We start from the raw sequence: 17,859 nt of genomic DNA on the forward strand, positions 1-17,859 counted from the left end.
CTGTTAATGGTAATACGACTTATTAGTGTAGTTCTGAGGAAACATTATTTTCACTAGATACACTTTTTTTCCGTTGTCATTGGGAATTGATGGAAATCAGACGCAATTGGAAACTGAAGGAAAAACATTTGAGGAGTGGTGCTAGCTTGCGTATTGGTTGAGCTTCACATGACCGTTAACTTGCTGCAGAATAATAATCACATCAACCACACTTCTGTCTAGTCGTAAGTCGCTCTGGAACAAGAGCGTCTGCTAAATGCCTAAACTGTAACTGTGAACTGTGTGTGCTGGGCTATGACATTTGTTTCTTTTCCATTGGCAGTCATGGCTGCCAGTTCCCACCTGATGTCATGTGGGAGTCCAGACTGCTCCAGACCATGCTGAGTGACTGCTAGCTTGCATAACATCTTCAGGCTGGGATTAAAGTCTAGGATGTGCAGGTCAGCAGAAAGTACGCTGTTTCTTTTGTATCCTCCATGGATGATGAAACAATCTCCCACCATGCAACAGATCATCCCAAACATCCTACGGGGGCGTTTCCCCCTGGGCTCAACCTGCTTCCAGGAGAAGTTCTCTGGACTGAAATTCCACAGATCATTGAAGGTCTGATTCATGTTCCAGCAGCCACCAAATACGTACAGCTCTCCGTTGTAGGCAAAGGCTGAATGATACCTCCGTCCTTCGGGAATAGGGTGTCCAGAAGGCTTGCTCAGCCAGCAGTTGGTCTCTGTGTCAAACACTCTGATGCTGTTGTAGGCGACCCCGTAGCCCCCGAATACAAACATCTTCGTCCCGATCATGGTGGCAGAGTGACCGTGTGAAGCAGGAGGTGGAGTTCCTCTGGTGTTGATTAAAGACCAGACCATTGTTCTGGTGTCCAACTTGTACATTTCATTGGTGCTTTCATCAGTCAGCTGTTTGCGACCTCCAGACACATACATGACCTTCTCCAGGACACAGGCTGAGTGGAACCTCCTTACTCCTGGAACCATCCCAGAAATACTGGGTGTGAACCAGCTGTGGGTGTCGACATTAAAGGCATAAAGCACATTGCAGCCTCCTCCCCAGATGTAGACAATCTCTTCCACCAGCACAGCTGTGTGACCCTGGCGCCCAGAGGGAACCTCAATGGGACGTCGTCCTCTTCCATTTGTCACTGGGGGCAACGTACTCCAACGCAAAGACACTGTGTTGAAGATGTGGACTTCAATCTGATCACTGTTGTTCTTGTAGCTGTCGTTTCCTCCAAATGAGTACAGCTTGTGTCCGACTACCACAGCAGCATGGTGGGAATCCTTATGTCCTCCTTTCAGATGTATGGTCCAGTGAATCATTTCAGACTCCAGCAGCACCGTGAAGCAGTGAGACTAACTTACAGGATAATGTATGTAATGTAATTAGCTGGAACAAGTTGAATGACAGTTTGTTAATTGTACGATTACTTTTAAAGGACAGTTACATTTGTTGTGACGACAATGGTTTGATGCCATTGTGTGATGATGTAATGATATAGAACATCTGATGGAATATCCATCCATCCATCCATCCAACCATCCATCCATCCACCCACCCACCCACCCATCCATCATCCATCCATCCATCCATCCACCCATCCACCCATCCCTCCCTCCCTCCCTCCCTCCCTCCCACCCATCCATCCATCCATCCATCCATCCATCCATCCATCCATCCATCCATCATCCATCCATCCATCATCCATCCATCCATCATCCATCCACCATCCATCCAACCATCCATCCATCCATCCGTCCATCATCCATCCATCCATCCATCCATCCATCCATCCATCCACCCATCCATCCATCCATCCATCATCCATCCATCCATCCATCCATCCACCCACCCATCATCCATCCATCATCCATCCATCCATCCATCCACCCATCCATCCATCCATCCATCCATCCATCCATCCATCCACCCATCCATCCATCCATCCATCCACCCACCCACCCATCCATCCATCCATCCATCCATCCATCCATCATCCATCCACCCATCCACCCATCCATCCATCCATCCATCATCCATCCATCCACCCATCCATCCATCCATCCATCATCCATCATCCATCCATCCACCCATCCATCATCCATCCATCCATCCACCCATCCATCATCCATCCATCCACCCATCCACCCACCCACCCATCCATCCATCCATCATCCATCATCCATCCATCCACCCATCCATCCATCCATCCATCCATCCATCCATCCATCCATCATCCATCCATCCATCCACCCATCCACCCATCCACCCATCCATCCATCCGCCTTATGATCACTGTTGTAGGAAGTGAAGAAAAGGAGCCTGGGCGATCGCCTTATGATCACTGTTGTAGGAAGTGTAGAATTTCCCTAACCAATCAGAGTGCAGAGAGCGTCGCACCAAATGTGTTGACGTCATGACGCAGCAGCGTTCTCTGTGCTGAGCAGAGGAGCAGACCAGCACAGCTGTGTGACCCTGGCGCCCAGAGGGCGCCTCAATGGGACGTCGTCCTCTTCCATTTGTCACTGGGGGCAACGTACTCCAACGCAAAGACACTGTGTTGAAGATGTGGACTTCAATCTGATCACTGTTGTTCTTGTAGCTGTTGTTTCCTCCAAATGAGTACAGCTTGTGTCCGACTACCACAGCAGCATGGTGGGAATCCTTATGTCCTCCTTTCAGATGTATGGTCCAGTGAATCATTTCACACTCCAGCAACAACGTGAACCAGTGAGACTAACTTACAGGATAATGTGTAATTAGCTGGAACAAGTTGAATGACAGTTTGTTAATTGTACGATTACTTTTAAAGGACAGTTACATTTGTTGTGACGACGATGGTTTGATGCCATTGTGTGATGATGTAATGATATAGAACATCTGATGGAATATCCATCCATCCATCCATCCATCCATCCATCCATCCAACCATCCATCCACCCATCCATCCATCCATCCATCCATCCAACCATCCATCCATCATCCATCCATCCATCCATCCACCCACCCATCCATCCATCCATCATCCATCCATCCATCCATCCATCCACCCACCCACCCACCCATCCATCCATCCATCCATCCATCCATCCATCATCCATCCATCCACCCATCCATCCACCCATCCATCCATCATCCATCATCCATCCATCCACCCATCCATCATCCATCATCCATCATCCATCATCCATCCATCCACCCACCCATCCATCATCCATCATCCAGCCATCCACCCACCCATCCATCCATCATCCATCATCCATCCATCCATCCATCCATCCATCCATCATCCATCATCCATCCATCCACCCATCCACCCACCCATCCATCCATCCACCATCCATCATCCACCCATCCACCCACCCATCCATCCATCCATCATCCATCCATCCATCCATCCATCCATCCATCCATCATCCATCCATCCATCCATCCATCCATCATCCATCCATCCCTCCCTCCATCCATCCCTCCCTCCCTCCCTACATCCATCCCTCCCTCCCTCCCTCCCTACATCCATCCCTCCCTCTATCCATCCCTCCCTCCCTCCCTCCCTCCCTCCATCCATCCATCCATCCCTCCATCCATCCCTCCCTCCCTCCATCCATCCCTCCCTCCCTCCCTCTATCCATCCCTCCCTCCCTCCATCCATCCATCCATCCCTCCCTCCCTCCCTCCCTCCCTCCCTCCATCCATCCATCCATCCATCCATCCATCCATCCATCCATCCATCCATCCCTCCCTCCATCCATCCATCCAGCTTGTAGATCTGCTGTTTCTAGGTGAAGAGACATTGTACAGAGGGTCTGAAGAGGTTAAACTGAAGTGATATTCATCAATTCTAAATCTAAGTATCCTGAGGTCTGGCGTCAAGTCACCCTATTTGTAGCTTCAGAAACCCAGGCTTCTTTTGGCGATGGGAAGAAAAGGAGCCTGGGCGATCGCCTTATGATCACTGTTGTAGGAAGTGTAGAATTTCCCTAACCAATCAGAGTGCAGAGAGCGTCGCACCAAATGTGTTGACGTCATGACGCAGCAGCGTTCTCTGTGCTGAGCAGAGGAGCAGAGGGGGGAGGGGGGAGGAGAACGCATGCTATTGGCCGGAGACTCGCGGAGAGATTCGCCGCGCCCGCCCATCTGCCTACACAAACTGTCCATGTTAGCTCAGAGTGGCCTCTTTGAGAAACCCGCTCCTACAGGGTTAGGGTTAGGGTTAGGGTTAGCCCTAACCCTAACCCTAACCCTAACCCTAACCCGCTCCTACACCATTTATTGAAGCTTATTGAAGGTTTTCTGGCACAAGATGCAATCCTTTACGCCAGACTCAACACCATAAACATATTTTCTATAAAACATTGTGACGTTCATATAAATTCCCAATGTACTGTAATACCCTGCAGCCCCCCCCCCCCCCCCCCACACACACACACACACAATACACCCCTAACCCACATAGAACCCACACTATCTTACAGTACATACAATAAATACAATACACCCCTAACCCACATACAACCCACACTTATCAGTTTACAGTTTACAGTTTAGGCATTTAGCAGACGCTTTTAATCCAAAGCGACTTACAATAAGCAGATAAAAACATCACAATAATAAACAAGATAATATGTCAGTACATCAACAGCAATATAACAAATGCAAATGAATATCTATCTAGAAAAAAAAAAAAACAATATAATCCGTAAAGAAAAAAGGTTTCTAAAAAACCTAAAAAACAAATGCTAACTAGCTTCATGTATGGTCATTTTTCCAGTAGTGCTAAGGGTTTAGGTGGAGTCTGAAAAGGTGAGTCTTCAGTCCACGGCGAAAGCTAGCGAGTGAGTCCGTTGTTCTAAGAGCGACAGGGAGTTTATTCCACAGCTTGGGGGCCAGGAGGGCAAACTGTCTCGGACAAGTGGATTTTTGTCCTGGGGTTTTTAGCGAGGGTTCTGTCAGCATCCCTGTGTTGGCTGATCTGAGTGAACGTGTATCTTACAGTACATACAATAAATAACATGCATCATTTCATATTTTAACTTACCTTTCTTTAGTTTTAATCCCTTTGTTTCCCACAAGCCAGCCTTATAATTATACAATAAGTCTTTTGTTTTTTGACAAGTGGATTCTTAAAAGTATTGCAGTATTTGTTCTATGCTCGAACGGCTCCAAGTGGAAAGACATTCTCTCTTTTCAGAGTGACAGTTTAGTGGTAACAGTTTTAAGGACTTTTAAGGAAACACTGATCACTGCTTTAGCTTTTTGAGCGCCGCCAACCGCGCCAACATTTGACCGAGTGTGTATGTCTGTCCGTACGTCTGTTTTGTGCACATTATTATTCAGGTGAACCAGAGACGGAACTCACCCAGACTTGAGGTTGGCTATCGTGGTTCGACCGAAGCTGTAGGCGTTGTTTTCTGCACGGTGGAGAAGAGAGAAGAGAGAAGAGAACGTTAACTTTTATTGCCCAGGAGAGATAAAACACCTGTGCACACGAACACTCACACACTTTCATAAAGTCAAAGTCAGCGTTCTGCAACTCTCTGTCAAAGCAGCCATACAGGGTAGAGTATATAGTGCTGTTTGAGAGGAACCAGCTGTCTGCAGTCTGTATGCATCTCTGTGTGTACTGTAAATCTGTCACCGCCAAGAATAGACCAATCACAGCTGCTGCTGTGCGGTGTGACATCACAGGTGAGGTGCTCCGTCGGTTGCGCTCGCAATAAACAATATACAAACTAAAACATTGATTCAGGCAATGTTACACCTGTTAACACAACTGTTGCCAAAACAAAACAAAAAAAACCTTTGAAGGGCTTCTCTGCCATGCCCGAGGAACCTGAAGATTTAATAAGCTTTAATTAAAAAATAATCATTTATCGAAGCCGAACAAAAATAGGCCGGAACTAATGCTCCGGGATCGGTTTCTACACGGACACATCCGGAAGCAGATGGTCCGTCCTCTATTCCGGCCCGTTAGCTTTCTGTGTAAACACCACGGCTTACAGATGGAGAACGGATTGATACATTTTCAAAATGTCAACGGATTTGAGAAGCTGATGGAATACGCGAACACACGATGCATAGCAGTGTCCGATCGTGCACGATGGGAACTGGATTAGCGCCCGCGATAACAGGTAGGAGAAGCCAGCAGTGAAAGACATAGAAAAATCTTCGGTTTCCTCAGCTGTATACAACCAATGAGTTAAGAGCGAGTTTCAGAGCTAAAATCTATTTTATTTATTTTTTGCTGGGGAATGTAAACTGACCCACACCGCATGACATAACGTCTGTTAAAGGAGTCATCCAGACCAAAACACATATAGGGTTAAATCTGCCTTTTATCATACCCCTTCATAACTGCTTTAGTCGATTTTTTTCATAGCTGCCCCTGTTGCTAGATTTCGGCTGCCCCTGTTGCTAGATTTCGCAGGCTCTCTCATAACTAACACAGTGGATTGTCCATAGGCTAGTGCGGTCATTTCTTGAGCTTCAAAGTTAGTATTTTTTTATTGGATTGCGTTTACACAACGTCCTGAGATCAACCAAACCGCTGTTTTCACCTCACAGGCACCCTTACTTGTCAAACGGCTTCTGCTCTGCACCAGAGCAGGGAGAGGAGAGGCTAGAAAGGGAGGGAGGAAGGGGTCTGTTTGACAAGTAAGGGTGCCTGTGAGGTCAAAACAGCGGTGTGGTTCGTCTCAGGACGTTGTGTAAACACAATCCAATAAAGAAATACTAACTTTGAAGCTCAAGAAATGACCGCACTAGCCTAAGGACAATCCACTGTGTTAGTTATGAGAGAGCCCGCGAAATCTAGCAACAGGGGCAGCCGAAATCTAGCAACAGGGGCAGCTGTGAAAAAAATCGACTAAAGCAGGTATGAAGGGGTATGATAAAAGGCAGATTTAACCCTATATGTGTTTTGGTCTGGATGTCTCCTTTAAACGCAGCACTTCGGCTAGAAATCTTGGAACCAACCGGAAGGCATATTGTCTTCATCCACAAGTTCTGTTTCAACATGTTTATTTATTTTTTACAGACAGTACATATGTTCCATTCTGGTGGACTGTGGAGTTACAGTGAAAGGGTTTCTTACATGAAGCACTTGAATGCACTCTTAACCTTTAAATGATGATGCATTATATCGCCTGATATTCACCTCTTCATGGTTCACAACTTATAAATATGATATTCACCTCTTCATGGTTCACTGAGAATGAGGGAACTTACCGTACAAATATATTCACCTCTTCATGGTTCACGACGTATAAATATGGACTCAAGGCTGACTTGTTTCACAATACTAGTAAACATTTCATTTTTAGCCCATGGAGACTTGAATTCATGGATGCTTTTTGTTTGTTTTTTGTGTTTTGTTGCATTCCTAAGACAATCGTTTGAGGAGACTCTTTGTGTCTCCACATGGAACAAAGGGCGCGTGGTGATTTTCCGATGGCCTTAAAGTCCGACAGACTTGTCGGACTTTGTGCCATGTTGTCGTTCGGAAATCCAGTGCGCGGCGCACCAGTGTGCTGAGTGCACGCACTGAACGACTCTACTCAGAAGATGGGGTTTGGCGGTGTGGTGCGGCAGTGCGTTATTTTGATTGGTTGGTTTTCATGGCCGTGTCTCCAGCGCTTCTCAGCTGTGCACAATGGAGGAAATGACCACAAAATGCAGCATTTGCAGCTTCGTTGGTTGTTTGGGCTTGATAGTTTCACACGCATCAACGTGTAAACTAACAGCAGGTATGCCAATGTTAGGAATTACATATCCTTTCAATATCAACGTTACGTTAGCAAAGCTGCTGCTTTTCATAAAGTTTACCTTCAGAGTTCAGAGTGAAAAAGCGCACAGCTGCCTCTTAACTGGTCGTTCGTAAATAAGCCACACTGAACGCACTCTACAACGTCACGCACTCACTACACTGAGCACACACCCGGTGCGGGTTTCCGAACGCACCCTTAAAGTCCGAAAGGCTGTTCAACTAGGAGGCGAGGCGTCTGTAGACTGAGGATGGATGCAGACGCTCGACACACGCGCACACGCGCACGCACACAGAGTGTGCATGCGTGTGAGAGAGCGCACGCGAGAGAGGTTGCATCTGTCCAAAAGCAAAAAGGTCTCATCTCACAGTGCACAGTCTCTACCTCCTTCATACTTTGAGGTGAGGTGAAGAAAGCACAGGCTTACATTTTCTGTCATTTTATGGGCTCTGTTCAAACCAGCACTGATGGAGTGAGTGAGAGCTTCATTGAAATGACCTACATTTGGCACGCAGCCAACTGGAATTATATCATTAATTATTTGGCAGCAGGAATGCGACAAAAACAAAAACATATTCATGAATTCAAGTCTGGAATCTATCTATTTATATCTATATCTATATCTCTATATATATATATATATATATACAGTATATATATATATATATATATATATATATATATATATCACACACACACACACACACACACACACACACACACACACACACACACACACACACACAGACAGTCTAATGCTGTTGTACTGGGAGCTGACCGGTACAACCACAGTGTGTTACTGTTGTACTGGGAGCTGACCGGTACAACCACAGTGTGTTACTGTTGTACTGGGAGCTGACCAGTACAACCACAGTGTGTTACTGTTGTACTGGGAGCTGACCGGTACAACCACAGTGTGTTACTGTTGTACTGGGAGCTGACCAGTACAACCACAGTGTGTTACTGTTGTACTGGGAGCTGACCAGTACAACCACAGTGTGTTACCAGTACAACCATTGCTGCTTCACAAGTGTCTTGCTCAACGGTCACCAGAGCAGGGATTCAAACCGGCAGCCTATCAGCTGAAAACACTGATCTACATCTAGACACAGATCTACAGATCCTCACCCAGCTGAAAACACTGATCTACATCTAGACACAGATCTACAGATCCTCACCCAGCTGAAAACACTGATCTACATCTAGACACAGATCTACAGATCCTCACCCAGCTGAAAACACTGATCTACATCTAGACACAGATCTACAGATCCTCACCCAGCTGAAAACACTGATCTACATCTAGACACAGATCTACAGATCCTCACCCAGCTGAAAACACTGATCTACATCTAGACACAGATCTATAGATCCTCACCCAGCTTCCACCGTTCAGTTTCTAAATACCAAGGGGAAAATACATCATGAATTAACCACACTAGACTCATCTTAAATAGTGAGCTTGTAGATCTGCTATGGTCACTATTATTTATACTGGGTTTGATCTAAGAGGATATTATCACAGCAGAGAAGACAGTTTAAATTCTAGTACAGCAATGCATTCATAATAAAAACAACATCAGGAGTCTCTACTATAGGTTGACTGAAGGAGTCTACTGGGGTCCAGTACACTGTCTACCACTGCACCACAGCCAAGCTACAGCTAGACCATCTAAACCCAGTCTAAACCCAGTCTAAACCCAGTCTAAACCAGTCTAAACCCAGTCTAAACCCAGTCTAAACCCAGTCTAACCCAGTCTAAACCAAGTCTAAACCCAGTCTAAACCCAGTCTAAACCAGTCTAAACTAGTGACCAACCGATACACTTTTTTGTGATCCGATACGATACCGATTCTAGAGAGGGGGGCCATCACCGATACGATACGATACCGATATATACATATATATAAAACAGGCCTTTTACTCTTAATATGTGGATTGTGTAAAGATTTTGCACCAATATGATTATGAAAAGGTACAGTGACAGTCATACTACAGATTCAGACAGCTGCTTTCTTAAACCCATGTCTTTATTAAAGAGCCACAGACCTCCAATATGCAGTGCTCTAACTGGACAGAGTCTCATTTCTCTCCAAAAGCCCTTGAATATGATGGAATATGATGAAGGATTACTGTGATTATGGTAAGCTCACATTACACATCAGACAAACCATACTTATAACTTTCACTAGCCCCTAAAAAGGTTATATCGGTCATATCGGTCGCATATCGTCGACTTTTTGGCCATATCGGTGGCCGATATATCGGTCGGTCACTAGTCTAAACCAGTCTAAACCCAACCTAAATCAGTCTAAACCCAGTCTAAACCCAACCTAAATCAGTCTAAACCAGTCTAAACCCAACCTAAATCAGTCTAAACCCAGTCTAAACCAGTCTAGACCAGTCTAAACCAGTCTAAACCACATGTTACCTGATTTAGACGGCGGTCCTTGGTCTGATGGTTCATGGTTTAGGAATCCATCTATCGGGATTATTCTAACTACAAATAACAAATACAACCAAATATTCACATGTCTGTACTCATTATTTGCATGTCTGTAGTCATTATTCACATGTCTGTAGTCATTATTCACATGTCTGTAGTCATTATTCACATGTCTGTAGTCATTATTCACATGTCTGTAGTCATTATTCACATGTCTGTAGTCATTATTTGCATGTCTGTAGTCATTATTCACATGTCTGTACTCATTAGTCAGTGACAGAGCTCAGCCTCCTCTTCCATTTTGTTACACCTGCTTCTTCACATGTGATGACATTGTTAAGATGCAGGAGCGTCAGCTTTAAACTCTAGTTTATCTTCTACTGTTTGAATCTATTCCTTCATTAAACTATAGTTTATTGTCTGCTGTTTGAATCTATTCCTTCATTAAACTCTAGTTTATCTTCTACTGTTTCAATCTATTCCTTCATTAAACTCTAGTTTATCTTCTACTGTTTGAATCTATTCCTTCATTAAACTCTAGTTTATCTTCTACTGTTTGAATCTATTCCTTCATTAAACTATAGTTTATTTTCTGCTGTTTGAATCTATTCCTTCATTAAACTCTAGTTTATCTTCTACTGTTTGAATCTATTCCTTCATTAAACTCTAGTTTATCTTCTACTGTTTGAATCTATTCCTTCATTAAACTCTAGTTTATCTTCTACTGATTGAATCTATTCCTTCATTAAACTCTAGTTTATCTTCTGCTGTTTGAATCTATTCCTTCATTAAACTCTAGTTTATCTTCTACTGTTTGAATCTATTCCTTCATTAAACTCTAGTTTATCTTCTACTGTTTGAATCTATTCCTTCATTAAACTCTAGTTTATCTTCTACTGATTGAATCTATTCCTTCATTAAACTATAGTTTATCTTCTGCTGTTTGAATCTATTCCTTCATTAAACTCTAGTTTATCTTCTACTGTTTGAATCTATTCCTTCATTAAACTCTAGTTTATCTTCTACTGTTTGAATCTATTCCTTCATTAAACTCTAGTTTATCTTCTACTGATTGAATCTATTCCTTCATTAAACTATAGTTTATCTTCTGCTGTTTGAATCTATTCCTTCATTAAACTCTAGTTTATCTTCTACTGTTTGAATCTATTCCTTCCTCCACTTTCCTCTGAGGATCAATGACATCTTATCTCATACTTCAGATCCTCCATCAGTGTGCACAGAGTAATGTCTGAACAGCAGTGGTCTAGAGTTACTAAGTCATTTATTTCAGAACCCTTATGCTGCATTCACACTACAGATATATAGTTGAACGTTTTGCTTGCTTGGTCAATGTTATCTCAATGGAAACCAGCTTTAAAGATACAGGACACACACAAGACAAAGCTTTGAAAGCTTTAAAGCTGGTTTCCATTGAGATAACATTGACCAAGCAAGCAAAACGTTCAACTATATATCTGTAGTGTGAATGAGGCATAACAGTTTGTTCTGAACCAAAACATAACTGTTTTCTTTTCCCTGAACTGGGAACCAAAGTGGGCGTGTTAAGGGCTTTGCACACAGGACCGTTGCGTTTCTTTTCGTTTGCTGCATGATTAAAACACATTGTATTTGGTGTGCAAGGCTGTGGTGAATCCACACTGCAGATCCCAAGGCTGTGAGGAATCCACACTGTGGATCCCAAAAGGACTCATAAAAGGAGTCCATGAGTTTTTACCGCATGCGACAAGACGCACGAATCGAACTGGGTTCAATCGGGGAAAGAACGCACTGCCACAGCCACCTGCTGCATGGCAAATTCTGAGTCGTGTGTGTGGTCTCTACAGTGTGTGTGTGTGTGTGTGTGTGTGTGTGTGTGTGTGTGTGTGTGTGCGTGCCAGTCTCACCCAGCAGGTCTCCAGTGTGTGTGTGTGTGTGTGTGTGTGTGTGTGTGTGTGTGTGGTCTCTACAGTGTGTGTGTGTGTGTGTGTGTGTGTGTGTGTGTGTGTGTGTGTGTGTGTGTGTGTGTGTGTGTGTGTGTGTGTGTGTGTGTGTGTGTGTGCGTGCCAGTCTCACCCAGCAGGTCTCCAGAGAAGTTGACTGGCAGAACGATGCCCACAGACAGAACGCCCACCACCACCAGCAGACCAATGATGTGCCTCTGGAAGGAGAGGTAGTGGACCGCGTCCTCCCCACACTTCTCTCTGATCTCTTCATCCCTATTATATATATATACATTATTATAACATTATATATATATATACATTATTATAACATTATCATAATGATCTCTGGAAGGACAGGTAGTGGACCGCGTCCTCACCACACTTCTCTCTGATCTCTTCATCCCTATGGAATATATATATATATATATATATATATATATATTATTATAATTATTATTAATATACATTATTATAATGATCTCTGGAAGGACAGGTAGTGGGCCGCGTCCTCGCCATACTTCTCTCTGATCTCTTCATCCCTATTGAAACATTATTAATATTATAACATTATATATTATATTATAATGATCTCTGGAAGGACAGGTAGTGGACCTACTCAAAGACTCAGAACACCTGCTGCACTCAGACTGCGATGCGTGAATTCAGTGCCGTATCCAACATGTCAGCCATGTAAACAAACACACAGCGTATCCAACATGTCAGCCATGTAAACAAACACACAGCGTATCCAACATGTCAGCCATGTAAACAAACACACAGCGACATTTACAACTAAACGTTGCTCTCAAGAATGTTTTTAAAAACATTTGAGGCGAGAAATAGACGACATAGTAACAGAACATGGATTCTATTTGATCCAAGGCGACCCGTGGGGGGACGACCAGCGCAACACTTGCAGCAGTCTGTAAACATGGAAATACTTTTTTTTTTTTTTTTTTGTCAAATTATTAATTATATTGAGTATCCGGGTAATAAGCGCGATAACATCTCGCTCAGCGGTCATATCTTACTTTATGTTTTATTGATATAACTAAAGTGTACTTACTTTATCTACTATCTTACTTTATATTGTATTTCTGCCGCCGTACCGTACGGCGCATCGCGTTGCCCGTCACAGTAATATGGGATCGTATCGATCTCGCTATGAAACATCAGTAGCAGGCATGTTATGTTGTGTTTGATTCCTAGTTCGAAGTGCTCCTATTCTGCCTGTTTCTTTGGTTAGCAAGTAGCACTAGCAAGCAACAGGCTAGCCACTAGCCAGCCAGACATAACAACACTACGTCATCTGCTTTGCTACTGTTGTGTTGGTCAGACGGTGAACCAATCGCAGAAGACTGCCTCTTTGGCAACGCCCATCCCAGCAATCGCCCTGGGTGGAAGCAACTTCAGACTGAATAATGGAGTGAAACGAAATGTCAATTCAGGCAGAGTGTCAGGCTAGAACTGAAGTGTACTTACTTTATCTACTATCTTACTTTAAGTTTTATTAATAGAACTGAAGTGTACTTACTTTATCTACTATCTTACTTTATGTTTTATTAATAGAACTGAAGTGTACTTACTTTATCTACTATCTTACTTTATGTTTTATTAATAGAACTGAAGTGTACTTACTTTATCTACTATCTTACTTTATGTTTTATTAATAGAACTGAAGTGTACTTACTTTATCTACTATCTTACTTCATGTTTTATTAATAGAACTGAAGTGTACTTACTTTATCTACTATCTTACTTTATGTTTTATTAATAGAACTGAAGTGTACTTACTTTATCTACTATCTTACTTTATGTTTTATTAATAGAACTGAAGTGTACTTACTTTATCTACTATCTTACTTTATGTTTTATTAATAGAACTGAAGTGTACTTACTTTATCTACTATCTTACTTTATGTTTTATTAATAGAACTGAAGTGTACTTACTTTATCTACTATCTTACTTTATGTTTTATTAATAGAACTGAAGTGTACTTACTTTATCTACTATCTTACTTTATGTTTTATTAATAGAACTGAAGTGTACTTACTTTATCTACTATCTTACTTTATGTTTTATTAATAGAACTGAAGTGTACTTACTTTATCTACTATCTTACTTTATGTTTTATTAATAGAACTGAAGTGTACTTACTTTATCTACTATCTTACTTTATGTTTTATTAATAGAACTGAAGTGTACTTACTTTATCTACTATCTTACTTTATGTTTTATTAATAGAACTGAAGTGTACTTACTTTATCTACTATCTTACTTTATGTTTTATTAATAGAACTGAAGTGTACTTACTTTATCTACTATCTTACTTTAAGTTTTATTAATAGAACTGAAGTGTACTTACTTTATCTACTATCTTACTTTATGTTTTATTAATAGAACTGAAGTGTACTTACTTTATCTACTATCTTACTTTATGTTTTATTAATAGAACTGAAGTGTACTTACTTTATCTACTATCTTACTTTATGTTTTATTAATAGAACTGAAGTGTACTTACTTTATCTACTATCTTACTTTATGTTTTATTAATAGAGCTGAAGTGTACTTACTTTATCTACTATCTTAATTTATGTTTTATTAATAGAACTGAAGTGTACTTACTTTATCTACTATCTTACTTTATGTTTTATTAATAGAGCTGAAGTCTACTTACTTTATCTACTATCTTACTTTATGTTTTATTAATAGAACTGAAGTGTACTTACTTTATCTACTATCTTACTTTATGTTTTATTAATAGAACTGAAGTGTACTTACTTTATCTACTATCTTACTTTATGTTTTATTAATAGAACTGAAGTGTACTTACTTTATCTACTATCTTACTTTATGTTTTATTAATAGAACTGAAGTGTACTTACTTTATCTACTATCTTACTTCATGTTTTACGTATAGAACTGAAGTGTACTTACTTTATCTACTATCTTACTTCATGTTTTAAGTATAGAACTGAAGTGTACTTACTTTATGTTTTATGTAGATAGATAGATAGATAGATAGTTACCTACTCCTCCCGCAAGGGAAATTCGGGTATCGCAGCCCAACCCAGCTGCTTTTTTTCAGCCTAACCCAGCTGAACCCAGTGCAGCCCACAAGGAGCGCGAGGGGGGGAGCAATTAGGGGTTAAGAGTCTTGCTCAGGGACACACATCGACATTGCTATCCTGGCCGGGAATCGAACCTGGGACAACCAGGGGAACTGGTTCCCCAGGCAGGCTCCCTAACCATTCAGCTATGGCCGCCCCATATGTATAGAACTGAAGTGTACTTACTTTATCCTGAAGATTGCTGTGAGCCAGGAACAGAAGCCCTGCAGAGAAACAATAGGACATTCAGTTTGGTTTGGTTCAGTTTGGTTTGGTTCAGTTTGGTTCAGTTCAGTTTGGTTCAGTTCAGTTTGGTTCAGTTCAGTTTGGTTCAGTTCAGTTTGGTTCAGTTCAGTTTGGTTCAGTTCAGTTTGGTTCAGTTCAGTTTGGTTCAGTTCAGTGTGGCTTCAGGACATTTAAAATGTATTTATTTATTTAGCTGTAGGGTTAGGGTTAGGGTTAGGGTTAGGGTTTAGGGTAAAAGTATATTTACATCAAATGGTCTTTTAAGTGATTGAACCTAGACTGCGCTCTCCCGCAGCCGGGAGTGAATGCAAAGATTCCAATTCCCATAATGCATTGGGAAATGACGTCATCCAGAATCCCTGTTTCAGCTGTGAAACTAGCAGTGTGTTTTGACATATAGGCGACCCCTGACCCCTACCACAGGCTGAGAACTCCTCCCTGACCTCTGCTGACCCCTTAAACCCTGTGGTCTTACAGAGAACCACCTGACCACCAGTTAACTGCAACTTTCAACACCTTTTCCCCGTTCGCACCCAATCCAAATAAAAAGCAGATCTACAAGCAGCTATGTTTTGTGGGGATAATGTTCCGGTCAGGATATAGATCTAGCGGCTGTGGGTAGTAGTGGTTAAAACTCAGAGACACGCAGCTCAAAGTGGATTAGCTTGCGGCGAGAACTTCAGAGATTAGCAGTGAGCTAAGTGGCCTTGTGGCAGAATATGACTCAGGATGGAGGGTGTGGCAGCATTCTGAACATAAAGGACAGGACACCAACTAATAATAATAATAATAATAATAATAATAATAATAATAATTAGTCGACTAACATTCACAGGAATTGCTGGACTAAAGGCATAGTTTATAAAGTTTATAATAGTTTCTAAAGCTTGGCTAGATAGGAAGTCATAAGAATGAGTTGTCAATGCCCCTGGTGGATGAATTTGTTAATGGTCTATACCAGGGGTTCTCAAACCTTTTTAGGCCGTGACCCCCAAAATAAACATATTTGAACTGGGGACCCCCACCCTGACAAGCACTTGGAATTGTAGGTATTACATTTAATGTGACTCGGTTCCACAGATAAATATTGTGAAAATAGCCGATCTACATGCTCACAACGCCTCGCAACACGAGGCGTTGTGAGCATGTAGATCGGCTATTTTCACAATGTTCACCTCTTGCTTACTTAATATTTGACAGTTTGGACAGTCCTGTCGAATATTCAACTATTCGAATACTTAGAGGTCTAATAATTTGAATACTAAAAATCACTATTCGTGAATACCCTAGCATAGATGGTAAAATAGCAGGTTCCTAACTAGCTTCAACTAAAGTGACAATCTGTGTCAAACTGGATGAGACAGCTCTGTCTCACACACACACACACACACACACACACACACACACACACACACACACACACACACACACACATCCATGCTTTCTCATGGTCTGATCCTCCAGCCTCATTTAACAGGCTTAGCGGAGCTCAGCCAATAGGGAGCTAAAAGGGCCTGGTTGGGGGCGGGGCTAGGGCATGGCGAGACGGACGGGGGTGATGACGTCACATCGGGGGGGGGGGGGGGGGTCAGGGGTTAAAAGCATGACGAGGATGGGAAGGATTCACTGCTCAGTGGGTTGTAAGATCTGATCTGTCTGCTGCCTGGGGGCGGGTTCAGGGTTTAGGGTTAGGCTCAGTTAGGCTCAGGATGTGTCGGCAGCACCCTAAAGCAGGGATGGGACGCTATGAAAATGTCATGTCACCATTATTCTGACAAAAGAAATCGCGATTTACGATATTATCGCGATAATCAAAATCCATTATCCTGGGGGCGGAACATTTGCCAAGAAATAGCAGATCTACAAGCTCACAACTGTGTTGTGAGCTTGTAGATCTGCTATTTTTTTGTCAAAGACATTTGATAGAGAGTGAAAAAAAGACTGTATCAAATACATATATTATAAGTATAGAGTGTTTAAGTGGTACCGGATATGCAGCTTGGCAAATTAAATATGAATTGATCCCAGTGCATGACGGAGGATGATGTCACGATAAATTAAATCCGCCGATTCCGTGGCATTCGCGTTTGTCTGTCTGCCTGGTCGGAGCTGCTTGAAGCACTGTGTGTGTGTGTGTGTGTGTGTGTGTGTGTGTGTGTGTGTGTGTGGAGGTCTTACGTTGTCTCGTTGATCGAAGTCGACGGAGCTGGACACCGACGTCAGGCGTTCGTATCGGTCCGGAGTCTCTGAATGCATGGCCGACGCAACGCTGGAAAACACAACACAACACAAACACAACACAAACACAAACACAAACACAAACACAACACAACAACAT

At 42.4% G+C, this 17,859-nt stretch overlaps 1 protein-coding gene across 1 annotated transcript in view; it reads right to left on the reverse strand.

The window, feature by feature from the left end:
* The window catches only part of LOC308282464 (CSC1-like protein 2), a gene marked incomplete at its 3' end in the record, with an annotated part of 134,469 nt that overhangs the window by 43,600 nt on the left and 73,010 nt on the right, over positions 1 to 17,859 (reverse strand). The window contains exons 5-8 of the mRNA XM_080722810.1: positions 17,700 to 17,790; positions 15,462 to 15,499; positions 12,295 to 12,437; positions 5,372 to 5,423 (exon numbers count right to left, since the gene is read on the reverse strand). Coding sequence (XP_080578936.1) covers positions 5,372 to 5,423; positions 12,295 to 12,437; positions 15,462 to 15,499; positions 17,700 to 17,790 — 324 coding nt within the window. The remainder of the gene's footprint in view (positions 1 to 5,371; positions 5,424 to 12,294; positions 12,438 to 15,461; positions 15,500 to 17,699; positions 17,791 to 17,859) is intronic.

The sequence above is a fragment of the Nannobrachium achirus genome (genome assembly GCF_963921795.1).
Source record: "Nannobrachium achirus genome assembly, chromosome: 3".
In the NCBI taxonomy this organism is placed as follows: Eukaryota; Metazoa; Chordata; class Actinopteri; order Myctophiformes; family Myctophidae; genus Nannobrachium; species Nannobrachium achirus.